The 27,373-nt window shown below is 35.1% G+C and overlaps 2 protein-coding genes across 3 annotated transcripts; one reads left to right on the top strand and one right to left on the bottom strand.

The window, feature by feature from the left end:
- Window positions 1-70: 70 nt before the first annotated feature.
- LOC128160916 (cryptochrome-1-like) lies at window positions 71-20,684 on the bottom strand. 2 transcript variants are annotated; one of them, XM_052824234.1, is made up of 10 exons: window positions 20,397-20,684; window positions 7,804-7,998; window positions 7,569-7,672; window positions 7,112-7,266; window positions 6,602-6,748; window positions 6,165-6,326; window positions 5,834-5,974; window positions 2,676-2,827; window positions 561-760; window positions 71-323 (listed from the first exon to the last, which is right to left on the bottom strand). In XM_052824234.1, the coding sequence occupies exons 1-10, from the start codon at window positions 20,609-20,611 to the stop codon at window positions 259-261; spliced, it is 1,536 nt and encodes a 511-aa protein (XP_052680194.1). In that variant the 5' UTR covers window positions 20,612-20,684; the 3' UTR covers window positions 71-258. The 2 variants fall into 2 exon arrangements, with proteins under 2 accessions (XP_052680194.1, XP_052680246.1); XM_052824286.1 differs by having other exon boundaries at window positions 71-320.
- Window positions 20,685-20,910: 226 nt separating this feature from the next.
- LOC128160814 (apoptosis inhibitor 5-like) lies at window positions 20,911-27,084 on the top strand. The gene is made up of 13 exons (XM_052824163.1): window positions 20,911-21,098; window positions 21,348-21,509; window positions 21,772-21,937; window positions 22,207-22,358; window positions 22,519-22,659; window positions 22,863-22,928; window positions 23,172-23,366; window positions 24,083-24,261; window positions 24,408-24,501; window positions 24,957-25,076; window positions 25,276-25,316; window positions 25,694-25,839; window positions 26,044-27,084. The coding sequence occupies exons 1-13, from the start codon at window positions 21,030-21,032 to the stop codon at window positions 26,118-26,120; spliced, it is 1,608 nt and encodes a 535-aa protein (XP_052680123.1). The 5' UTR covers window positions 20,911-21,029; the 3' UTR covers window positions 26,121-27,084.
- Window positions 27,085-27,373: the final 289 nt, after the last annotated feature.

The raw sequence follows: 27,373 nt of genomic DNA, 5'->3' as shown, positions 1-27,373 counted from the left end.
TAAATTATCAGTTTTCTCCCAGACAATTTATTTCATTAATTCTTATATTATTACTAGTGAAGGAAAGAAAAACAGCATAGACTACTTTTATTGGTAGTTCATCTACTCCTATGTAATTACAGTGATATTCAAACAGTGACAAATGGACATGGTATTCACTAACAATTCAAATGTTATTGAAGTGAGGTAGATTTCAGATCAGTCTCTCAGTATTCTTAAGATGTTCATTATCCTTGGAATCGCAACTTGTTGGTATTTTTATTTCACTTTTGCCTTTTTCTTCTTCTGTGAGGAAGATGAATCAGACTTTCTTTTAGCACCTGCTGAAAATATAGTTATAAATTTACTTTTAAAATTGTATACACTTGCACTGTATTTACTCCTAGATCATTTCACAAAACAATAAGATTTAGTATTCTTCCACTTAAACATGTTTAGTAAGACATTAACAAATTATCACTAACTACTGGTATCATTTTATTAAATGTTAAAAGAAGAAAGCTAACAATAACAATATATTAAGACATTATTTGATTGTAAAGTAATCATTATTTAAGTACCTCCTCCCTCAGTTTTACTGGCATTGTAAGCTTGTGCCATTCTTTCAATGTTCTTCTTTCTGATTTTATCATGTTCTACTATAGGCTTGGGGTAGTCTTTCCCAACAATACAACCAGCCTTTTCTTGAACTTTAAGCGGTGCCTTCCATGGCTCATAAATGTATGCTGTTGGGTACTTACTGAGCTGCGGAACATATTTCCTGAAAAAAAAGGAAAATACATGTTAATGTAATTAAAAGTTGTTGATGCATACCAGTTTACCTTGATAAGGTCATTATTTCTGAGAGTGTGAAGTAGCCGGAAATTTTATATGAAAATGTCTCGGAGACTTACCCATCAGATATGCTGTAACAACTGACATTGAATCAGCAATGCCCAGACACTGATCAAATAATTATACATGTATTACAATTCACTCTCTTACTGCAAGTAGTTTTTTTTAGCTCACCTGTACATCCATAAACTTTTCACATTTTCAATATCTTCTCAAGAACTACTGGGGCAATTTCAACTAAACTTGGCACAAATCATCTTTATGCAAAGGGGATTCAAAGTTGTGAAAATTAAGGGCAACACCATTTTCCAAGAGGAGATAATTAGAAATTGATGAAAAATTTTGAGAAAATTTTAAAAATCTTCTTCTCAAGAACCATTAAGCCAGGAAAGCTGAAAATTGTGTGGTAGCATCTTCAGGTAGTGTAGATTCAAAGTTGTGAAAATCATGGTCCCGGGGGGTAGATTGGGCCACAATGGGGGGATCGAAGTTTTACATAGGCATATATAGAGTAAATTTTTTAAAATCTTCTTCTCAGAAACTGATCAGCCAGGAAACTGAAACTTGTGTGGAAGCATTCTCAGGTAGTGTAGATTCAAAGTTGTGAAAATCATGACCCCCAGGGGTAGGGTGGGGCCACAATGGGGGGGGGGGGGGGGCTCGAAGTTTTACAAAGGAATAGTAAGTCTTTAAAAATCTTCTTCTCAAAAACTAATCAGCCAGGAAAACTGACACTTGTGTGGAAGCATTCTCAGATAGTGTAGATTCAAAGTTGTGAAAATCATGATCCCGGGGGGTAGGGTGGGGCCACAATGGGGGGATCGAAGTTTTACATAGGCATATATAGAGTAAATTTTTTAAAATCTTCTTCTCAAGAACCTGATCAGCCAGGAAACTGAAACTTGTGTGGAAGCATTCTCAGGTAGTGTAGATTCAAAGTTGTGAAAATCATGACCCCCAGGGGTAGGGTGGGGCCACAATGGGGGGGGGGCTCGAAGTTTTACAAAGGAATAGTAAGTCTTTAAAAATCTTCTTCTCAAAAACTAATCAGCCAGGAAAGCTGAAACTTGTGTGGTAGAATCCTCAGGTGGTGTAGATTCAAAGTTGTGAAACTTATTATCCCTTGGGGTAGGGTGGGGTCACAATGGGGGGTCGAAGTTTTACAAAGGAATAGTAAGTCTTTAAAAATCTTCTTCTCAAAAACTAATCAGCCAGGAAAGCTGAAATTTGTGTGGTAGCATCCTCAGATAGTGTAGATTCAAAGTTGTGAAACTTATTATCTCTGGGGGTAGGGTGGGGCCACATTTGGGGGGTTGGGTGTTAAAGTTTTACAAAGGAATATATAGAGTAAATCTTAAAAATCTTCTTCTCGCAAACTAATCAGCCAGATGATTCTTTATAATTGTTCAGACTTTGGCCCCAGGACAATTCTCTGGCCTCACAAGAAGGTTCAGAGTTTGATGTAGCTTTGTATCCCATATACATGTATACACAATTGTTAAGGATCTTTTTGAGAACTGCAATACTCAACATGTGATACGACTATAAAATCATCCTGTTAGAAAAGGGACTAATGATTATAAACATAAGAATATCCAGGGGGAAAATGGATTTTATTTATACAGGATCTATATGTATTATTGTACATAGTCCAGATAGTTTGTATCATGACTCCATTAAGCTGATTTTATCATACCTATTGTTCCTCAGGTGAGCAATGTGGCCACTGGGCCTCTTGTTTTTGGTCATCCATTAAAACGTTAATGAAATACCGGTACCAGACAAACCATTCTATAAACATCTTTTGTTTTATCTACATCACTCAAATAAATGATGGGTACCTGATGTAGTCCCCATCCTTATCTGTCTTCTTTCCAAACTCAATTGGACTGTAAACTCTAAAGTATTGATGGAAGAAGGCCGAGGCAGACAGCCACATCCAGTTCCCTGCATTCAGGCTCCAGTCTGCATCTAACAGATACTCCTCAAACACCTGTAAATACATACCGGTACAGCAAACAGGTAAATCAAAATAAATACTTTTTTAACAAGAGGCCCATGGGCCACATCGCTCACCTGAGGAACAATAGGTATGATAAAATCAGCTTAATGGAGTCATAATACAAACTATCTGGACAATGTACAGTAATACATGTTGATCCTGTATAAATAAAATCCATTTTCCCCTGGATATTCTTATGTTTATAATCATTAGTCCCTTTTCTAACAGGACGATTTTATAGTCATATCATATGTTGAGTATTGCAGTTCTCAAAAAGATCCTTAACAATTGTTTATATATGGGTTATAAACGTACATAAACTCTGAACCTTCTTGTGAGGCCAAAGAATTGTCCTGGGACCAAAGTCTTAACAATTATAAAGAATCATCTGGCTGATTAGTTTCTGAGAAGAAGATTTTTAAAGATTTACCATATATATTCCTTTGTTAAACTTTGACCCCCCATTGTGGCCCCATCCTACCCCTGGGGATCATGATTTTCACAACTATGAATTTATACTAACTGAGGATGCTTCCACACAAGTTTCAGCTTTCCTGGCTGATTAGTTTCTGAGGAGAAGATTTTTAAAGATTTACTTTATATATTTCTATGTTAAAATTCGACACCCCATTGTATGTAAAACTTCGATCCCCCATTGTGGCCCCACCCTGCCCATGGGGGTCATGATTTTCACAACTTTGAATCTACACTACCTGAGGATGCTTCCACACAGGTTTCAGCTTTCCTGGCTGATTAGTTTCTAAGAAGAAGATTTTTAAAGATTTACTCTATATATTCCTATGTAAAAATTCGACCACCCATTGTGGCCCCACCCTACCCCCGGGGATCATGATTTTCACAACTTTGAATCTACACTACCTGAGAATGCTTTCATACAAGTTTCAGCTTTCCTGGCTGATTAGTTTCTGAAGGGAAGATTTTTAAAGATTTACTCTATATATTCCTATGTAAAACTTTGATCCCCCATTGTGGCCCCACCCTACCCCCGGAGATCATGATTTTCACAACTTTAAATCTACACTTCCTGAGGATGCTTTCACACAAGTTTCAGCTTTCCTGGCTGATTAGTTTCTGAGAAGAAGATTTACTCTATATATTCCTATGTAAAACTTCGACACCCCATTGTGGCCCCAGTCTACCCCCGGGGGTCATGATTTTCACAACTTTGCATGTACACTACCTGAGGATGCTTTCACACAAGTTTCAGCTTTCCTTGCTGATTAGTTTCTGAGAAGAAGATTTTTAAAGATTTACTCTATATATTCCTATGTAAAAATTCGACCACCCATTGTGGCCCCAGTCTACCCCCGGGGGTCATGATTTTCACAACTTTGCATGTACACTACCTGAGGATGCTTTCACACAAGTTTCAGCTTTCCTTGCTGATTAGTTTCTGAGAAGAAGATTTTTAAAGATTTACTCTATATATTCCTATGTTAAACTTCGACCCCCCATTGTGGCGCCACCCTACCCCCAGGGGGTCATGATTTTCACAAATTAGAATTTACACTACCTGAGGATGCTTCCACACAAGTTTCAGCTTTCCTGGTCTTATGGTTCATGAGAAGAAGATTTTTAAAGATTTACTCTGTATATTCCTATGTAAAACTTCGACCCCCCATTGTGGCCCAATCTTACCCCCAGGGGTCATGATTTTCACAAATTTGAATCTACACTACAAAAGGATGCTTCCATACAAGTTTCAGCTTTCCTGGTCTTATGGTTCATGAGAAGAAGATTTTTAAAGATTTACTATAAATATTCCTATGTTAAATTTCGACCCTCCATTGTGGCCCCACCCTACCCTCGGGGGTCATGATTTTCACAAATTAGAATCTACACTACCTGAGGATGCTTCCACACAAGTTTCAGCTTTCCTGGTCTTATGGTTCATGAAAAGAAGATTTTCAAAGATTTACTCTGTATATTCCTATGTAAAACTTCGACCCCCCATTGTGGCCCCACTCTACCCCCGGGGGTCATGAATTTCACAAATTAGAATCTACACTACCTGATGATGCTTCCACACAAGTTTCAGCTTTCCTGGTCTTATGGTACATGAGAAGAAGATTTTCAAAGATTTACTCTGTATATTACTATATAAAACTTCGACCCACCATTGTGGCCCCACCCTACCCCCGGGGGTCATGATTTTCACAAATTAGAATCTACACTACCTGAGGATGCTTCCACACAAGTTTCAGCTTTCCTGGTTTTATGGTTCATGAGAAGAAGATTTTTGAAAATTTCTCGAAAATTTTCATAAATTCCTAATTATCTCCCTTTGCAAAAGGGCGTGATCCTTAATTTTCACAAATTTAAATCCCCTTAGGCTAAGGATGCTTTGTGCCAAGTTTGGTTGAAATTGGCCCAGTGGTTCTTGAGAAGATGTTGAAAATGTGAAAAGTTTACAGACAGACGGACGGACAGACGGACGGACACAGACAGACAGACAGACAGACGGACGACAGACAAAATGTGATCAGAATAGCTCACTTGAGCTTTCAGCTCAGTGAGCTAAAAATATATGGAAATTTTGAAAGGTCTACACACATAAAGTTTAAACCAGATGATCAAAACAAGAACATGCACATAAATTCAATTCAATGGTTTATTGACATCACCATGTTGGCATACAGTCAAAATGAAATCAAATGACAGACAAAAGAAAATTATAACATAAAGGCTACAGAAAGTGTATAAAAATATACGTTTATATATTATCTAACAAGATTTTCATTAACAAACTTCAACTTTTTCTCATTTTCTAACCAAAGCAAAACTTAGATAAATAACCTAAATTAGTCCACAGAAATTAAGGTTAAGTTTCTTGGGCAGTGTCACTTATTGATATAAAGAGCAAAAGCTCAATTTCCATACTTTATGGGAAGAAAACAGAGTTATTCCCCTTTACATCTATACATCTAAAAAGCCGCATTTTCTAATAGTCACACATGTTCGTACTAGCAAGTGTACCTTCATGCCTTCCTCCCAGTTGATCCACAGGTCTCCCCTGGTCAGGAAACAGGCCACAGAATGTCGGGCCAGGTGATGGATCCACCCCTCCTGTCGCAACTGGGTCATCACTGCGTCAATGAAGGGGTATCCAGTACGACCCTTAAAAGTTACAATAACAGTGCAGTAACTAACAAACAACGTAAAGTACTCTAAGTAGTTGTATTATACTTTCAAAGATAACACATATTTTTCATCACTTACTGACTTTGACCACTCAGTCACTTGAAGCACAGAGGTCTTGTGTTTTATCTACATAAATAAGAATACATTTTGACTTATTTGTACAAACCTCTTTCCAAGCCTTCAGATAACTCTCATTGGTGTCCCAAGGAATTTGTTTACACACTGGGTTCCCCTCCATTTTGTCAAAGTTGGGTGTGTCTACTGCTACACAGTAGTAGAACTCCCTCCATAACAGCTGACCCAGCAGGGATACAGGGGGTGAGGTATGCTGAACAAAGAAAATACAAGTATCAGAAATATCACATTGCTTGAACATTAGAGAATTACAAAATTTCAAAAGAGTAATATCCCATATCAATAGATCATTACTATTAGAGATTGAAAATGAAAGATATCATTGCAGATATTGTCTTTAACAACTTAAGAATTTGCTGACATCTGTAATGCATTTCAGAGTGGGGAAATTGTGAACACATACCAGTACTAGTAGGGATTAATTCATTATGAGCCAAATTAGAGATGTCTGTCTGTATGCTTTCCTACCTTGGCTTTATCATAGACCTCCTGTAGCTTGTAGTAGAACATTCTGGGAGAGAGACAGCCAAACTTCAGGTAAGGACTGAGTACTGTTGTACTGGGTTCCAGACTGTTGGGGGCAGTCTTAGGTTTCTCAAATGTGCAAACCCAGTTCTAAAAGATTCAACAATATTTCAAAATTAAAAATGTATACGGTAATATTAATCAGTCATGAGTTTATAGTAAGGGGGAGTTAAGAATCCAATGGTCCTATCTGCAATAGTGTAGCCCTTTCCCGATTTTTTTTTTTTTTTTGTTTTTTTGGAGTGAGCTACAATTCTACCCCATTCTGCAGTAAACATAAGAAATAAAAAAATCAAAGAGGGCTTCATTTTGCAGCTAAATGATCATGGCTCTCCATGCAGGTGAGGATATTCCCTCATCAAAGACAAGGTTTCCAATTTGCCAATGAATCGTGTTGATACGCAAAAACCATGACTTTACCGTGTTGTAAGCTATATTTAGTGCATTAATTACCTTTTTTCCCATCATGCTCTCCAGTCTCCTCAGGGCCTCTGTTTCTCCTCCCGGAAACAGAAGGGGACCACATTCTTTCTCTGATTTCCCCAAATCCTCCAGGGAGGGAACTCCGTATTTCTTGTCATGGTCTGATTCCGTCTTTGTCTTACATTCTACAGATAGAAAGTTCATGTATATGAAATACTTGGTACCATACAATATCCCATTCAATGGTGTATCAGTATCAGCTTTCATAAATTCACATAAATTTAAGATTTTATCATGAAATGAATGATGGTACCTACTACCAGGTAGTTTAAAGGTATCAAAAACTAAAGACTGCCGAATCAAGTGTATGTTGGTTTATAATATTTGTCCAGTAATGAGTATTGATATGCAGTTAAACTTCATTTTTTGAAGCCAAATTCTACAGTTACAAAAGACAGTCATTGCCATCTGTGTGTGAGCTGTTCACCTGATGGGCTGTCTACTGGTTTGGGGGGAGAACCAAGGCTTGACAACACAGTCTGAAGACGCTGGTATGTTAGGGGAGCCTTGCCACCATTCTTTGAGATTATTCTTCAAAACAGAAAGATAACATGAAGTTGATACAATGTATTCTCAATTTATCCACTCTATCATAACCAAATCATAATCAAGTTTTCAAAATTGATGTCATGTGAAGAATGCACATTTTCAAAATGACAAACCTTTGTGGATCAAATAATGTGTGGGAGACACAAGATGTCACCTTTACATTATGTTCATCTGCTAACTTCTTAATCTCAGAATCTCTCGTTAAAGCATAAGGTTCTATGTCTTCTTCAAAAGTCAGATGGCTCACTCCCCAATTTTTAAATAACTTTGGAAATACATCTGCCGGCTTTCCTTTTATAATGTATAATCTATAATCACAAACAAGAGGCCCATGGGCCACATCGCTCACCTGAGGAACAATAGGTATGATAAAGTCAGCTTAATGGAGTCATAATACAATCTGAACAATGTACATTAATACATGTAGATCCTGTATAAATAAAATCCATTTTTCCCCCTTGGAACTCGGATAGCCCTGATTGCTGAAAATATTTACAAGAGCAGACTTTAATCACCGCTCCTGCACATATATAGGGACTCAACGTTATGCAGGCAGGGATGACCGCACACCTACGCAACTCAACAGGTACCAACGTTAATGCAAGCAGAGATAACGCAAGCAGGGATGACCTCACACTTGCGCCAACAGCTCAACCTAACGCAGGGAGTGCCGCACACTTGCACTAGAAAGGCCAGAACACCAGCAGGGATGACCATACACTGGTGCTCCGCCGCAACCACCACCAATACAAGCAGGTATGACCGCACACTTGTATCAATGCGATACAGGGCAGAAATGACTGCACATTCTGAATCGTTGGTTAGAAAAACTCGAAGACTAGAAAGAGCAGGGATGTCAACACCCTCAATCTCTCCGTACCTGTTCAAGTTTAACCCCAAACAGTCACTCATTGCAATGCAATAGACACTGTCCCTATATATGTGCCAGCCTAAAATAATTCATAGTATCTAAAAATTGGAAATCAAAAATAAACAAACTAATCCAGCCTAACCCAAAACTACTTATGCAGAACAACTTATATACATTGAATATTTATTATTGTATAAAAATAATCATCACATTAATTGGTTAACAGTGGATGCATTAATTAAAATAATCAAGAATCAATAAATCAAGGGCAATAACCCAAAACAGTAATACAAAAAGATTCTAATGAAAAAATAGCTGCCTGCTTCAATTTTATAGTCATATCACATGTTGAGTATTGCAGTTCTCAAAAAGATCCTTTACAATTGTTTATATGGGATATTTAGCTACATCAAACTCTGAACCTTCTTGTGAGGCCGAAGAATTGTCCTGGAGCCAAAGTCTTAACAATTAAAAAGAATCATCTTGCTGATTAGTTTCTGAGAAAAAGATTTTTAAAGATTTACTCTTTATTCCTATGTAAAACTTTAACACCCCCCCCCCATGTGGCCTCACCCTACCCCCAAGAGTCATGATTTTCACAACTTTGAATCTACACTACCTGAGGATACTTCCCACAAGTTTCAGCTTTCCTGGCTGATTAGTTTCTGAGAAGAAGATTTTTAAAGATTTACTCTATATATTCCTATGTAAAATTTTAACACCCCCCCCCCCCCAATGTGGCCTCACCCTACCCCCAGGGATCATGATTTTCACAACTTTGAATCTACACTACCTGAGGATGCTTCCACACAAGTTTCAGCATTCCTGGCTGATTTGTTACTGAGAAGAAGATTTTAAAATATTTACTCTATATATTCCTATGTAAAACTTTGACCCCCCATTGTGGCCCCAACCTAACCCCAGGGGTTATGATTTTCACAACTTTGAATCTACACTACCTGAGGATGCTTCCACACAAGTTTCAGCTTTCCTGGCTGATTAGTTTCTGAGAAGAAGATTTTTAAAGATTTACTCTATATATTCCTATGTAAAACTTCGACCCCCCATTGTGGCCCCAACCTAACCCCAGGGGTTATGATTTTCACAACTTTGAATCTACACTACCTGAGGATGCTTCCACACAAGTTTCAGCATTCCTGACTGATTTGTTACTGAGAAGAAGATTTTTAAAGATTTACTCTATATATTCCTATGTAAAACTTCGACCCCCCATTGTGGCCCCAACCTAACCCCAGGGGTTATGATTTTCACAACTTTGAATCTACACTACCTGAGGATGCTTCCACACAAGTTTCAGCTTTCCTGGCTGATTAGTTTCTGAGAAGAAGATTTTTAAAGATTTACTCTATATATTCCTATGTAAAACTTCGACCCCCCCATTGTGGCCCCACACTACCCTCGGGGGTTATGATTTTCACAACTTTGAATCTACACTACTTGAGGATACTTCCACACAAGTTTCAGCTTTCCTGGCTGATTAGTTTCTGAGAAGAAGATTTTTAAAGATTTACTCTATATATTCCTATGTAAAACTTCGACCCCCCATTGTGGCCCCAACCTAACACCAGGGGTTATGATTTTCACAACTTTGAATCTACACTACCTGAGGATGCTTCCACACAAGTTTCAGCTTTCCTGGCTGATTAGTTTCTGAGAAGAAGATTTTTAAAGATTTACTCTATATATTCCTATGTAAAACTTCTACCCCCCATTGTGGCCCCACCCTACCCCCGGGGGTCATGAATTTCACAACTTTGAATCTACACTACCTGAGGATGCTTCCACACAAGTTTCAGCTTTCCTGGCTGTTTAGTTTCTGAGAAGAAGATTTTTAAAGATTTACTCTATATATTCCTATGTAAAACTTCGACCCCCATTGTGGCCCCACCCTACCCCCGGGGGTCATGAATTTCACAACTTTGAATCTACACTACCTGAGGATGCTTCCACACAAGTTTCAGCTTTCCTGGCTTTCTGGTTCTTGAGAAGAAGATTTTTGAAAATTTCTCGAAATTTTTCATTAATTTCTAATTATCTCCCCTTGAAAACGGGTGTGGCACTTAATTTTCACAACTTTGAATCCCCTTTGCCTAAGGATGATTTGTGCCAAGTTTGGTTGAAATTGGCCAAGTAGTTCTTGAGAAGATGTTGAAAATGTGAAAAGTTTACGGACAGACGGACGGACAGACGGACAGACGGACGACAGACAAAATGTGATCAGAATAGCTCACTTGAGCTTTCAGCTCAGGTGAGCTAAAAAGTGAAGAAACATGAAGAATTGCAGTTTCTGATTTGATGTTCAGCTATAGCCAAGTTTAGCCATTTAATTTTAAAAACAACTGACTTGTTTTGAAAACAAGATTTGAAAAAAGGGGGAATGAATGAGCTTCGAAAAGTGACAGTTTGAAAAAAAATATTAAATATAAAAATCTATATATTTTTGTCCTCTGTCATTTTTTGTATATCTTCAGCTCATATTTTTCCCAAAATATATATAATCCATAGAGCTCACTCCTTGCTGATGATTTGTGCACCCGCTTAAAATATTTAAGTCCCTGTATAAAGAATATGTAAAGAGCAACAATTTTCTGTACACAGTTTTTTAACAGTTGAATAAAAATCAAGAAACAAATTGATTCACAGAAAGATCAAAATATTTCAAAATGTCTGCCCAAATATTAAGCAAAGCCAAATCTCAGTCAAACGAATGTGTAATCTTTCATATTAGGGAGCAATGTAAATTTATACCCCATTACCTAATCTTTAACAGATCTATATCAATTATAATTTACCATTTAGGCAATTTGTTTCAAACTGTAATCATGTATTTCATAGTTAGTAAAATGACAAGAGGCCCAGGTGCCATATCACTCACCTACACAAGAAAAGCCAAAACTCTGATCAAATCAGTATTACAGTATCAAATTCAATATATTTTGATGAATAAGTACAGTAGATCTTGCACAAAAAGTAAAAAAAAACTGCTGATTTTTTATATAAATACCAAGCCCCTTTTGTTGATTTCTTATTTGTGAGAAAAAAATCTATTTCTATTTAACCAACTCCCTTAAATTTGTGGCCCCACCTTTCTAGGGGGAATCATGGTTTGATCAAACTTTAATCTGCACAACCTATGGGCTGAATGCTTTTCCAGAAAAGTGTTAAAGATTTTTTTCTATATCTCTAGGTATAAATTTGACATCCCTCCCTTTGTGGCCCCACCCTATCCCAGGGGGGTCATACTAAAACATGCCTGCCGACGCCTGCCGGGGAAAACACGCCTGCCGAGAGAAAACCACACGCCTGCTGTTTACCTGATGGATTATTTTAATATTTTCTTTGATATTTTATTTAACTTAACTAAATTAAGTATCATAATAACAAAAAGTTGACTTTATATTGATTATTTAGCACAAAATTAGCAAAAATGTTCAATGTTGGTAAAGATAGATAACTCTTACGTAGAATTCATACGCCTGCCGAGGAAATCTAGACGCCTGCCGTTTATTTGATGGATTATTTTACTTTTTTCTTTGATATTTTATTTCTTTTAACTAAATAGATGATAATAGAAATCAAAAGTTGATTTTATATTAATTAATTAACACAAAATAAGTAAAAATCGGGTAAGCTGATAGCTCTTACGAAGAAATCATACGCCTGCCAAGAAAATGTATACGCCTGCCATTTATTTGATTGATTATTTTAATTATTTCTTTGATATTTTAGTTTACTTAGCTTAATAAACGATAACAGAAATAAAAATTTGACTTTAAATTCATAAATTAACACAAAATTAGTGAAAATCGGGAAAGTAGATAACTCTTACGCAGAATGCATGTATACGCCCGCCGAGAAGAGAACACGCCTGCCGCTTACCCGCTGGATGATTTTAATTTTTTTATTTATATTTTGTTTTCTATCTTGATAAATGATCAGATTAATTAAAAATTTACCATATTTTTTAATTAACACAACATGAGAAAAAACCATGGGTAATATAGGCGGAATCCATACGCCTGCCGTTTACCTGAAGATGATTTAATATTTTTCTTACGTTAGTATATTATTTCACTGTACTAAATAGCAAGTATAGATTAAAAAGGGAAAAAAATGCAAAGGGCTTAAAAATAAAGGGAGAACTCTTATGTAAAAATCTTACGACTGTCGATTTAATATGCACGTTTGCCATTTTATTTATGTCATTTTTATTTGTATAAACTAATTTATGAATATATATAGACTTAACATTTTGCCTTATAATTATGTTCAGAACTTTACTCATTGCTGCTATTGATTCATCATATTATATGAAGTCGGGTGATACGAGTATGATATAATATGTATGTCATCCCTTTTAAGTTTGACAAAGTTTTGTTTTCTATCAGAATTTAATATTTTGTAACTCTACCCACCTCCCCCCGTATAGATCAACTAATGAAAAGAATGAATGAAAATCATTTACAAAGCCAAAGAAAAATTCTTAGATCTACCCCCCAAAAATTAATGAATGGTGACTGATGGACATTAATGAGTTATACTAACGTTGTTATTGTTAGCAAGATCAATGAAATTGAAATATCCTAATCTACGACCGCTTATCTTATGGTCTATAGACCAATCCTGTTTTAAAGTTTTTCTAAATACTGGATAAAAAAGAATCGTGTTTTAAAAATGTAAACCAACAGAAATCGTGACCCCCCCCATTTTTTTGCAACGTTAGACCTAACCAATGGGCACATAGCATCATAGAGGGTTCAGCCCCCCCACCCCTCCCCCCCCTTTTCTCGCAAGAAAGATAATTTTTGCGAAATTTACAATGAAAAGAGGGAAATATTGAAATACATGTATTGAGGTGTTGGAGTCACAGATATAATAGCCCCCCCTCCCCGCACGATTTCAAAATTTCAAGATTTGTGGGGGGAAAAATTTGGTAGGTAAGAATTTTTTTTGGGGAACTATACCCCCCCCCCCCCCCCCCCCCCCCCCCCCCGTTAAGGATTTTCATGATTAAGGGAATTCGGTTTTTTGGGGTTTTTTTCCCTTCATTTTCAAGATTTCAGAGGATTAGTTAAGCCCCCCCCCCCCCCCCCCACTTTTCAATTTGCTTCCGACGCCACTGCTATATATGGAAACCCTTATGAGAAAGGAGAGGGCTTTAGGAACGTGGCGTGTACAAACTTGTATATAGTTCTTATTAAAGCAAGAAATTAAGCTGTTTTCTTGCATCTCTATCTCTCTCCCTTTATCTTTGTCTCCTCTCCTTCTTTCACTTCCTCTCTCTCTCCTCTCTCCGTCTTTTCCATCCACTACCCTCTCTTTCTTTCTCTCTTCATTAACGGAAACAATTCAAATATCAAGAGAAAAAAATACTAATAAATGTAGTTGTACCTGCGTTCAACTGTTCTAGTACATGTATTTTTCAATAAAAAAAATTCAATAAAAATATGACGAAAACTGCAGCGAGTCGGTAAGCGTAAGACTTTCACAATCCAAATGTTCGACATCTGAACGTGGTGGTATTATCGGTTTTAATTTATTTCATGAGTAAAAATTTTCTGAGTAAAAAAAATGAACGCAATTAATATTCTATGCAGATCGGTTGTCTTTGAACTTAATGAACGTAATATATATTTTCCCGACAAATTTTATATTAATCAACCATACTGACTATAATTAATTGTAGGTCGTGGAGGTTTTGATAAAAAAAGAGTAATGCATGCATTCGTAATTATTGATTCTTCAATGTATTTAATCATACCATACGGCTTACAATACCATTAACTTCACTATCCCTCAAACGGTTACACTCACAGTTTTGTAAATAAAAAACGGGACCACAATCAGAACATGCACATACAGATTAATGTATTTTTATCTCATTTTATTACAAATCATGTGCTAATAACAAAATAATTTACTCATTATGTTCTCTGCTATAATATTTTGGTCGAATCAGGGTTGGGGCTACATGTCCAAAGTTGCTCTACCGATACACGTGTATACATTCACGTGTTAGTTTCTTGTGTATTCTGTGTGAATTGAATGGTTTATTGTCTCTTAAGAAACAATAGACCTTACCTACCTGTATATTGGAAGACGACCGTGAAGCACACACCTTGTACACAAGCCCCCCCCTCTCTCTCTCTCTCCCTCTCATTTGTTTTTAGGTGACTGAGAAAAATAGTTATGAAGGAATCGATCTACCTAAGTATGTCTTAAGATACTATGTATAGCCTTTGAACTTACAACTAATTATTAACCCAAAAGTATAATTAAAACCTTGCAGTCCACTTTAATTATTCCAATTGATAGAGGGTTCACCTGATAGAGCAAGCTAGGTAGCCATATCATGGTTTCTGTCTCTTATATATGTATTTTTTATGCATCTATATGAAATTGAAAAATAATACCATTTTATCCTTATATATGTATATATCATGTACAAGCACTTAATAAAAAAAACTATTTCTGATTAATAAGCCATCAGTTTTTAATTGGCCAGACTTACGTCTCTTCATAAAACGTGTATAGTCCATTCTTAACCGTAAACATTGAAACATCGGTGTTACTATACATCTTCGAGAAGCTTATAAAATATGTAGTACAGAAAAACAAAACTTATTTTGTAGGGGAAAATATTATACAAATATTGACTGGGGTTGAGGGCAACATTGATTATATTAGCCCCCGAGGGACGAAATATTGCCCGACGCGAAGCGGAGGGCAATATTTTCGTCCCAAGGGGGCTAGTATAATCAATGTTGCCCGAAAACACAGTCAACATTTGTTTTGTTATATGAAAAAACAAACCAAAATTTAAGAAATTAATTGAAAACAGATCGCCGTAATTTTCTCAGCTCAACAAAGAATTCACTTTTGTGCAAAGTTCATTTCCAAAATATCCTCAGCATCAAACGGTCTCTTGTGATATTCCGCCGACCGTAAGAATTATCAGACATGTGTTCTACCTGATTTTACTTCACAGTAATTCGCAAATCCTTATATCCGTTATGATAGCAAACCGTCGCATTGCGCGTTCGTTGTTTACTTGCCTTGACTGACGGTCTATTATGACGTCACCTTGTTTTGGAGTCACGAAGAATTATTTACGTCACCGTTTACAAATCAACAAATCAGAGGCGATTATTTGAAATAGAGGGAATGTTCTCTAGATATTATTCCTAGCCGGTCAATATCTAAAAAATATTGACCGGTCAATATTTTTCGGACGAGCTGATATTACAATTATAGACTATTCGTCTATATAGAGTTATATAGTGAGAATATACTACTGAATATAACAATCAATATTATTTACGAGACAGTCCAGGCTTATAACCAAGAATATTGGCATGATTTGAATCACTTTACAACGCTAATCATTAAACCAGGGTTCTTTTTTTCTCCAATAAAAACTGAGACTATAAATCGTAAAATTTTAAGCCGGTCACATTTTCATCAGCTTGGAAAAATTAAACGAACTTAATACTGAATGATAACCTCAAAATAAAGCATATACTGAACATGTAGCTGCAATAATTATACCGGTATATTGATTGTGTTGAATCAACCTACAGAGTTCACTTTGATTTGGTGATTGCATGCTCTATAAGTCTGCTTTTTTTTTTCTACGAACAGAAAAAGCCGTTTTTTTTTTAAATATTCAAACTGATACCCCCACCCCTCTTTCCCTTGAATGGAATAATTATCCGCTACACTGATATCATGCAATGTAAAATTTTGCTACAGGCTTATGAATGTCCTGTGTAATATTTGATTTTAAAAACGCAGCGATACAGTATCAGAATCTAGAGATTTAGATATAGTTTGTTGAACTAGGCAGTGAAAGTCTTGAGATGAAAAAGTTTTTCAAGATGTAAACAGTTACAAACATTGTACAGAACTAATTGTGTACGAAAATGTAAATGCACTTTGCTTAAAAAGTCTAACCTTTTCCCCATATACATTTACTAGAATTAATAATTTAGGAGCATAAATATTTATAAAATCTGGAATGCTTACACAATTTAAGTACGTTAGCCTGTTTGTTTAAGAAATACATTATATAGCCTTCATACACAGATAAAAGTTATGTCAGTCCACTTCTCTAAAGAAATGAAATTGTCTAATTGCATCTGAGTTGGTGTAAATATTAATTTCCATTACGCTGCATGTCTTGAATTTTGTATTTACATGTGTCAACACAGTATTTACAGTTTGACTCCATACGTATTTCTGAACTTAGTATAACAGTGCATTAATTATATATAAAATTCACATCAGTATACTTTCCTTCTCATTTCAGACACCACTTTTAGATCGTATGAATATATAACATAAAATATTTTGATTATACGTAAAATACATGCATATTTTAAGGGTTCTTCGAAAAACTAGAGACCATCTTTAATCTTAAAATTCGAGCAGAGACATACAAAAGTCATGTACATGTATATAACAGTACATATGTCCCTGATTCCAGTTTGTAATATATCTTTAATTAATTACAACAAAAGAATAAGGGTATGAAAACGCTAATACTGTAAGATGTTTTACGGTGCGACCGTTGGGGCGAGCGCAGCATGTGATCAGATAATGAATTATGATAAATCAATAAAAACAAGCATTCTGAGAGTATTGCATAAGCAATACACGTCCCCTACCGGTTTGTATTATTCTATGAAAGCTTCCAAGCACACAACTATTTCAGAGCTATTGTAAACGAGATGTCATGCTTTAATCAGAGATAAAAGAACAGAGGAAATTAAAACTATATAGTTGATATAGAAATTAAATAGGAAATAGGTAAAATAATATTTTTTATTTCATCTCCTGTAATTTCGCCAAGTCTATTCTGTATTCGCTGGTAAAAATTTTTGAAAACAATGCACTGTTATGCACAAAATCATTTCTTACCGTCTTCTGTACCCCGAATCAAACCAAACAGTTAAACAGCCCAACCCGACAACGAACCCGATTGTAATAATAATACAAAAAAACCCTGCCGATTAAATTTACAACACAATGCTTGACACTATTTTATAGAATTTATTTGTTTGTTAGAAATGATAAAAGGAATGGTACAGGAAAAGGAATGGTACAAGTAACGCACGATATTATTACTGACTACATACTGACCTCGTTTATTCAGTTACACACCGAACCCGATAACGAACCCGAACATTAAAAAATTGGAATATAAAAAATTAATTTTCTCGAAAATATGTCAATTAGACGCTACAAAAGTGTAAACTTGATCTGTAGTTTGACATTTTGAAGCTGTCCAGCAAGTTTCATATTATTCCTCAAATGCATAAAGAAAAAAAGTGTGGAAAACTGAAGTGGGACAGACAGACAGACTGACGGACGGACAGACAGACGGACGCAGAGGAAAGCTATAGTCCCCTCCGGTGAAACCGGTAGGGGACTAATAAAAGTATCAATGTAACGTAAATGAATTCAAATACAAAATAAAATATAAACATGCCTATTTTTTCTAGTAAATTTTCATTCTTCATAATTTATAAGATTGTTTATTTATTAAAATAGAATTTATCTCAGATCAGTTGTTGGATAATAAAGATTTTAACATAATGTTTATTGCAGTTTATTTACTCTTTTCTGGCAGCAGACATTTTTCTTAGACTTACATATAAAAAATTGACTTCTCATAGAGCCCCCCCCCCCCCCCCCCCCCCCCCCCGTTTAAATAATCATATATATAATTTACGCATAAAAAAAAATCGCTGAGATATAAAAAAAAAACGGTTTTGGACCCCCCCCCCCCCCCGCGAGGATGTAATAAATGTGAAAATAAAGATACCATTGAGCAGTTAAAGACCTAAATGCATACTACGCACTCACCATTCCTCACCCAGATTAGAATTTCCCTGATTTTGAGAATTTCTTTTTCATTTTGCTTGTAAATACTTTTTGAATAATGCTGCTGCGCCCCCTTTTAAAAAACGTTCCTGGAAATTAATTACTGTAAATATATAGTGAATAAAATAAATGTGAGCATTCATCCAAATGAGAGCAAGTTACAACTGTTTCCTATTTAAAAAAAAAAGATGTCCCCATTTGTTAGCTTTGCAAGATTTTTAGATGATTTTGGTATTTATATATCAGCAGATTTACAATAACTTCTTTGAGTTATTTCCCCTTATTGTGACGTCAAAGTTCACGTCGGTCAAGTGTCGTCATTCGGCGCACCTCGGCCGATTCCGGTATCCTACATCATTAGATGAGGTACGAATCTGCCGAGGTGTGCCGAATGAAGTGTCGTCTGTCTCTTTGAAAAAAACCCTGAAAAAAAACCCTAAGTGAAATATACTGTTTTGTTTACATAAAAAGCATGATATTCTTGAAATTACACAATTTATCTGTTTCTCAAAAGTGTTACTTTGATTCTCGCGAGAAGGAATCAAGTCTAGTGAGATCGTCCGACATTGATAAATTGCATTGTGGGTCGAAATTTACTGACTCCGAAAAATTCTGTGGGATCAATGTGCAAGAAATTATGTGACGTCACTCGAAGGAACGACAACTCTGTTAGTCTTACGTAATGGAATTATTTTATTTACAATGCATGATGTACATAGTCATTTATCTTGTTCTCGTGAGAGTGTGAAATGGGAAACCATATTTACAGGGAATTACTGGGACGATTAAAACAAGGCATTACTGGTCCGATTTACTGACGCCAAAAAAATCCGTTGAATGAATGTGCAACTAGTCCGAATTTTCTATTCACACACGCCTTGCCGGTAGAGCTCGCTTCGCGCCGGCGAGCTGCGCTCGCTTTAACGATAACTTTGTAAAAAGCTGAAGTTTTTCAAGAAATAAAAAAAAAAAAAGACATGGATAAATGATTAAATCAGCAGGCGTACAACTCAGTGTCTCGGCAGGCGTAAGCAGGGTAATAACTCTTTGTCTTCTTTACAGACTTTGAACATTTCTAATAATATTTTTCATTAAACAGCGAATACAAAATAACCTTTTATTTGTTTGATCATGTATTTAGTTAGGAAACATAAAATATCCAAGAAATAAAAATTATCTATCAGATAAACGGCAGGCGTATAGATTTTCTCGGCGGGCGTATGCATTCTGCATAAGAGTTATCTATTTTACCGATTTTTACTAATTTGTGTTAATTAACGAATTTAAAATCAAGTTTTTATTTCTGTTATCATTTATTAAGCTAAGTTAACTAAAATATCAAAGAAATAATTAAAATAATCCATCAAATAAACGGCAGGCGTATACATTTTCTTGGCAGGTGTATGAATTCTACGTAAGAGTTATCTATCTTTACCAACATTGAACATTTTTGCTAATTTTGTGCTAAATAATCAATATAAAGTCAACTTTTTGTTATTATGATACTTAATTTAGTTAAGTTAAATAAAATATCAAAGAAAATATTAAAATAATCCATCAGGTAAGCGGCAGGCGTGTGGTTTTCTCTCGGCAGGCGTGTTTTCCCTGGCAGGCGTCGGCAGGCGTGTTTTAGTATGACCGTCCCAGGGATCATTATTTGAATGAACTTGAGTCTACACTTAATCTACATGAGTTTTCCATACAAGTTTGAGCTTTTCTAGCCAAATGGCATTTGAGAAGATTTTTGGAGAGTTTCAACAAACTGTCAATTATTCTAAATTATCTACCCTATAAAGAGGGCGTGGCCATTCATTTGAACAAACTTGAATCCCCTTCACCCAGTGATTTTTTTTAACCAAGCTCGGGTGAGCTAAAAATACAGTGAAAGTACTTGAATTATCAATTTTCTTTTTTGATTAAATATCTTACCGTGAATTTATTTTTTTCAAGTTTTCATCTAAGTTTTGTAACGTCTGCAAGAGGAACCTCCACCTATTTACGCCTACATTAGCATTGTTGGCAAACCAAGGGTCCAATATAAATACTGGCTTCACGTCGTCAGCAACTTTGCACGCTGCCTGAAGTGCTGGATTATCATGCAGCCTCAATCCTTTCCGAAACCAGTGAATTGCACAAGTTTTCATTCTATTCAATTGAACATGTATTTATATTTTGATAAATACACACGCGACCAAAATTTTTCGTTACGTAAAACGGCGGGAATGACCGGAATAGAAAGAATGCCAATCCCGACAGAATTTATATTAAAACTACGCCTTTCAGTAGAGAAATAGAGAAAAAATTTAGAAGATATATCCTATTAAAATAGAGAAGAATAATGTAGGTTCAACGAAAAAAGTAAAATATTTTTGCAATGAGCGGTTAACATGGTTAACTAACTTGTGAAGTGTATTTACCATATTTTACTGATATTAGGAACACCTAAATATTTCAACTTCCGGTCGTTAGACCCACGCTATCAAATATTTAGCTGATCATAAGAAGATATACTTTATATATTTACCTCGTTTTATGGCAAAAATTACAGCTTAAGGATTAACAATGGATGCAATAGAAACTATGTACCAAAACTTTGGCGTTTTAGCGGACGCTAAAGAAAAAGCAGGAGAGGTATAAAAGACGGTCGTCGGATAAGCTGCTAATCTTACTCAAACCGGCATTTTGTTTTTCTTGTTATAAAAAAGCGAAAGTAGAAATGCAGCTTATTCATTGTTTATTTTCTTTTTTCCCAAATGCTTTCATAGATTTCAAGTAAAGTTCTAACCATAAGCATTTTGTTACGTTGAGATTGGAGCTATAACAATGGTGTTAATTGCCTTCTTTTACTCTTCTATATCTGTTTTTTTTTTTTTGATATAGCATGAAGAAGAATTTCTGTCAATTCTGAATGCTGTAAAGGGATCACCAGGAGAGAAAAGATTAGCTTCACAATTCATCACACGCTTCTTTAAGTATTTCCCAAGTCATGCGGGCACTGCCATCAACGCTATGTTTGACTTGTGTGAGGATGATGATCCCATGGTTTGTATACTATTGAAGTTATTTTTATGTCACCTACTTTACTTTATGATTGTTATCTGTCATTTGTAAAATACTGAATCTTTTAAATTTCTTCTGTGAAATAACAACCATTATGCACTAAATTTGATGTGTAACAACTGTGAAGGTTCAGGGGAAACAAATTGTGAGATTCAAAGAACAGAATTCATCAAAATCTGATAGTTTTGTAATAAAAACCATCAACGATAACAAATTTTAACAAAACCCTCTTTTTCCTTCATAGACTCGCAAACAAGCCATTAAAGATTTACCTACGTTATGTAAGTCAGCCCCGGAACAGGTCTCAAAGATTGCGTCTGCTCTGACACAGTTGATGGGAACAGATGATGCCACTGAAAACCATCTCATACAAAGCTCCTTTCTCACACTTTTCAAATTTGATTCCAAAGGTATGTATTTTCTCTGTAAATCATATATTGATACATGTACTTTTTAAGAGGAGACCATATACAGCGAGATACTTTTGTTAAAACTTTGTAATCCAAACAAGCTCCTTAATCCTTGTGTATACAAAAGGAGTCACATTAAGTTATCACTGATCTAAAACAAAAATTAGATTTTTACTTTTTTGTATACATATATTTTGAAAATGTTCAGCTTGTGCAGTGAACAAATATGTTGTTTTTCTATTGAGGAATATGTACTTTTGTTTCTTTAGGTTCGTTAGATGGAATATTCAGTCAAATTTTGGGTGAGGATGAAACAGTGAGAGAGAAAGCAATCAAGTTTTTGGGAGCAAAAATCAAGACTTTACCAGAAGACACATTAGACAGTCACTCTGAGGAACTGCTCATCAACATGTGCAAAAAAGTGAGGGCAAGAAAGGGGGAAATGTCTTGACTCTAAAATCTAACCATATGAGTTTGTTAATTTTTAATAAATGCAGGTAAACAGAGAAACATACATCTACTTGATAAATTGAGCTTTGTATTTAATCACAAACTTATTAGAAATTCTATTCTTTTTCTAGGTGTTAGAGGATGTCACCAAAGATGAGTTTATTGCCATCATGGAAATCCTCAAATGTCAGAAATCCATGACAACAGTCCAAGGGAGACAACAGTTGGTGGACATTGTCACAGAACAGGCAGAACTAGATGAACCCTTTGTAGTATGTTCCATTATTTACAAATTTTTTGTTTGACTTCTTTTAAGATTATAATACTTGAAACATTGAACAACAGTTCATTCCTAAAACTGCCAGAGAGACATCTATTTTCCATGGCCAAAAAAAAAATTATTTTCATTTCCATTTATACTTTGTTTTGATCTGTCATTACAGTTACTTGATTGATGTGTGTTTGTATATTATAGGCATCAGATCCAGACTGTGTAGACAGACTCACTCAGTGCATCAAACATGCAGCTCCTCTGTTCTCTGTAAGACAACAATTCATCATTCACCAGCATTAATTTTCTAGAGACTGTGTAAACTTGATTATAAATGATACATTTTACTGTAAGCATTTATTTTTATGATAGTGTTTAATGATTTGGGTGTGTGTGCATTTTATTTTGTACTCATTAGTGTGATTATTTTTTTTCGGGGGGGGGGGGGGGGGGGGGTGTTTTTTAATAAAGTTTTACAATTTATAGATGCACGATTCTCTTGTTTTTTGACAGAAAAACGTCCACTCTAAAGCCTTCGTGGGCTATCTTTGTGATAATGTCTTGCCACATATTGATCAGCTGGCCAGTCCTGAAGATGGAGTTAATGGTAAACTGGAGTTGCTGAAACTGATGGCAGAAATCTCAGAATTCACCGGGGAATTGGAAGACTTAGAACAGCGTCTTAAGAACTTGTATGATTGTCTGATTGTGAGTATAACTGTTCCCTAATGTTAATTTTTTTACAGCTAATGTAGATCTGAGTTCAGCGTTCTTTCTCTACTTTGCAAACAATCTTTGGAAAAAAAATAAAATGAACCAATTTTTCCAAATTTAACCAAAATGATTTTACTGTTATGATCTAAATTCAACAGTCACAGGGACCCTTTAAAAATGTTGAATGATTACTGTATTGTGCCCATTAAATGAAGGTATTGCATACATGTATGTTTTTTTTATAACCATGTTTAATCTAAGTTTATAAGCTACCAGGTCAGATATAATGCTATAATAAGTTAACCTTAATGTCCTTATGCATCCCTTGTTCAATGTATTGTTGCATTTATATAAATCCAGTATTTTGAGTATGGTTAAAGCTGTATATACTTTAACCATAATTATGTGCTGGTAAATGAAGTTTTGTTGTACTTATGGTTATTTTGATTCAGAAGAATCGGAATGTTATAGTTACATCAGAAACACAAAACATGTGTATTTGGTATTGCAAAGACATGTACACTACCCAGTAAAGTGTCATCTGCAGCCATTGTAAAACATATAGAAGTAGTAATATTACTCTGTTGAAATTTTCTACATATAGAAAATGTACTCTGAATAATGCTTTCAAAGAGTAGCTGGAGGTAGTAGACCTAGTCAGTGTGTAGCAACACCCATTCATAAGTGGAGGATCTGTTCTTTGTTTTCAGTCTTACATGCCCCTTCCCCCAGAGGAGGAGAATGAAGATGAGTCAGCGAGTGGGGAGCCCAAGCTAGCATTCTCCTCTGTGGAATGCCTCATGTACGCCTTCCATCAGCTCTGTCGCAAACAACCCAGCTTTCTGGCTGCCGAGGAAAACGCAGAAAGGTTAAAAGACTTTAAGATAAGGTGAGTTGGGTGCTAACATATTGTATTGTATCTACATTCAATGAAGTTGATTGTTTACATTTTATCTACATTTCATAAGAAGTTGGTTGTGATAGTTGATGACTCATTATTCCAGTTGTTCAGTGTGCATGTTCTCTCTATTTCAGATTACAGTATTTTGCACGAGGGGTGCAGGTTTATATAAAGCATCTTAGAATGGCCCTTCAGGGTAAAACAGGAACTGAATTAAAAGAAGAAGAGGTAAAATATCTATCTCAAGTTTTCTAACATTGTTTTAAGATGGGTTAACATAATCTCATAAATTCTTTGGATCAGATATTCTAGATAAGTTAATTCTAAATCCCTTGATAAATTGTACCTCTGTGAATTTAGTATACTATTGTAACTTGCAAAAAATCAGTGTGGTGCAAAACTTAAAAAAAAATGCATTACATTAACCATTTGTGAAGATACATGTATTACTGTAAATTCGTAAATTTGTTCAAGGAATAGATATCTTTTAAAAAAAATGTATTCTCCCGGCATTTTTTATTTTTTTCTGACAGTTGATAAATTATTGAAATTTTATCAAAAAATAGGACTAAGTATTTGTTGCAAAATGGCAGGATTGCAGAATTTAGTAGTCATGTAAATAAAGGAATTTACAGTATTAAAAGTATGCTAGTACAAGTAGCAAGTTATTTGATCACTTGTAGAACAAGATGAAGGTGGCAGCTCTAAAGATTACATCCAACATCAACACAATGATTAAAGATTTGTTCCATAGTCCTCCATCTTTTAAGTCTGTTATCACATTGTCATGGAAACCTTTGGTGGTGAGAATCAAGTGGTTTTTTTTTCATTCATTAACTAATAAATTATTTAATATATGTAACTGAGTTCATATATTTGATTGCATATGTTCCAAGTTTTGAATTAAATCATTCATTTGTTAACAAATTATGAATACATTTACATTATGTTTAGAAAGCTAATCAAACCTATTACATGTATTTTGGTTTTATCACTTTGTAGAAACCTGTTGAAAAAGTAACGCCAACAAAAACAGTAGCTGGGTAAGTTGATGTAGATTGTAGAATACCACATACTGTGGAATCATTAAAATTCGTAGTGGATCAAATTTTGTCGTATTTGTAGATAGTCTTCAACCATGAATTTTATATCCACGATAAAAACAAATTATGAACAAGTTGGTTTTTTACTGAATCTGAAAATCGACACATCCTCAAAATTACATCCCCACAAAATAGCAAAAAACACAGTTGCCCCCAGGAATTTAAATGATTCCACAGCTTTATACATATACTTTGTGCTGATATTATTCCTATTCTAATGATGTAAGTGCACTATCATTATTGTTAAAAGGCTTATTAATTCATGTACATGTATGTTGAGTTTAATTGTGTCTCAGTATTGATGTTTTTATTTTTAGACAAAAGAGAACCCCTATCACATTTGAGACCAATGGGGCTGGTGGCAAAAAGCCACACAAACAAGACAGATCCATCTATCATCCTCCAAGTGGGAAGTTCAGTGAAAAAGCAGGCACCTTTGAGTCAAACGAGACCAGATCCCAAGGTAAAAATCACAAAATAATTTTCCTTATTCATTATTTTTTCCAGGAGAAAAATTGGTCGATTTACCTTTTAATAAATTTTCATTTTCTAAAAACACATTTTAAGTATGATTCAAAAGTTACTTAAAATATTTATTATACATGTTCATGTTTTGGCATTTTATCAGTTTTGATAAATATTTTTGATTGTGATTGTTTAATTTCAGGCCAGAGAGGAAGAGGAGGAGGAGGAGGCTACAGAAGAGGAGGATGGAGGGGAAGAGGGCGTGGTCAGCGATGGTGATTGAGGACCAGTGAAGAGGACCGATAGATGATCAGAAACTTTGCATTCATTTCACTCTGTATCAGACTCTTTGGACATTTCTACAGCGGTAGCACATTGTACTACCCAGCTTTAATTTTTTAATAACCAGAAACTGATGCAGAGTAAATGAATACTTAATTTCTTTTCTTCTTGACAACGAACCGAATGGAGTCCACTACCTATGTTAAACTACAAAGGCCGTAAGTTGTGTATCGCAAGCAAACCATTTTCTTTCTACAGATAAATACATTAATATATAATTCTTTTGAAAGTTAAGATACACAACCTGCGGCCTTTTTGGTCAGTTAGTGTTTCAGGTCAACGTTGGATCAGATACAATTTATTATTACTAGTATCCATCTTATTTGATCCTTCTGAAGGAGTTTGATAAGAAATGTCTTGTACATTTGTGGAAATACAAGGAAGCTTTGTATCCGAGACCAATGGTCACGTAAATAAGAAAGGAGATATTATGAACGTATGTTTGACTCTTGTTTACATTGTGGGTTACTATTATTTCTTGGAAACACGAAATTTTTGATGATATAGATAAAATACAAGGATATAGATTTATTAAACCCAATTTGATTTTTGAAACAACAAGAATCGTGTGTGATTTGTGAATAGAAGGGACTAATTTATGTTATTCTGATGGCTATGTTAAAATTAAGCTCTTTCAATAAAGTTGCTAGTTTAATGCTGATTTCACATTTTTCAAATACTTAAAACTGCATTAAATTGTTTGCATTTAATAGCTTTTTAAAACAGATTTAATTAAAAGTATTTATGGATGACAAAAATCATCATTTTGTATTCAATATCGTTTTGTGTTTTATTACCCATTATTAGACATGCCTTTAGATGGCATGTATGATGTTTATTGTGGGGAAAAGTTCATGAACGTGCACCTTGTATAAAAGAGGAAATAAATTTTAGAAAGTATGATTGTTTTTATGTTCTATCTTTTTAAAATACAATGGTATATGCCTGTTATTCTTGCATTAAATTTGAAAGTCTTCCCTGCTAAGTATTAGTACCGGGTAGTCTGGAAACTAGATCCAAGCCCATGGTTTCTGTGAATCTTTTTATATAATACATATGTCGGAGTATGTACATAATCTTGGCCTATTATTTCTAACACTCCATGGGATGGACAATTGCTTAATAGCCACCAGATTACTTAATAGTAATACACATGTACTTATCATACGACAACATTAAAATATTATATA

The sequence above is a fragment of the Crassostrea angulata genome, chromosome 1, assembly GCF_025612915.1.
Source record: "Crassostrea angulata isolate pt1a10 chromosome 1, ASM2561291v2, whole genome shotgun sequence".
NCBI lineage: Eukaryota > Metazoa > Mollusca > Bivalvia > Ostreida > Ostreidae > Magallana > Magallana angulata.
Note: the sequence above shows the minus strand (reverse complement) of the source record. Positions and strands in the feature narration are given on the sequence as shown.

Excerpts from the sequence above, each read along its gene's own strand:
- LOC128160916 (XM_052824234.1), bottom strand. The coding sequence starts at position 20,611 with ATGAAAACTTGTGCAATTCACTGGTTTCGGAAAGGATTGAGGCTGCAT. Across the intron at positions 7,673-7,803 it reads ACATTATTTGATCCACAAAG|AATAATCTCAAAGAATGGTG; the intron begins GTTTGTCATTTT and ends TCTGTTTTGAAG. Across the intron at positions 2,828-5,833 it reads ACTGGGAGGAAGGCATGAAG|GTGTTTGAGGAGTATCTGTT; the intron begins GTACACTTGCTA and ends ATGTATTTACAG.
- LOC128160814 (XM_052824163.1), top strand. The coding sequence starts at position 21,030 with ATGGATGCAATAGAAACTATGTACCAAAACTTTGGCGTTTTAGCGGAC. Across the intron at positions 24,262-24,407 it reads TTAAAAGACTTTAAGATAAG|ATTACAGTATTTTGCACGAG; the intron begins GTGAGTTGGGTG and ends TCTCTATTTCAG. Across the intron at positions 25,077-25,275 it reads TGTCATGGAAACCTTTGGTG|AAACCTGTTGAAAAAGTAAC; the intron begins GTGAGAATCAAG and ends ATCACTTTGTAG.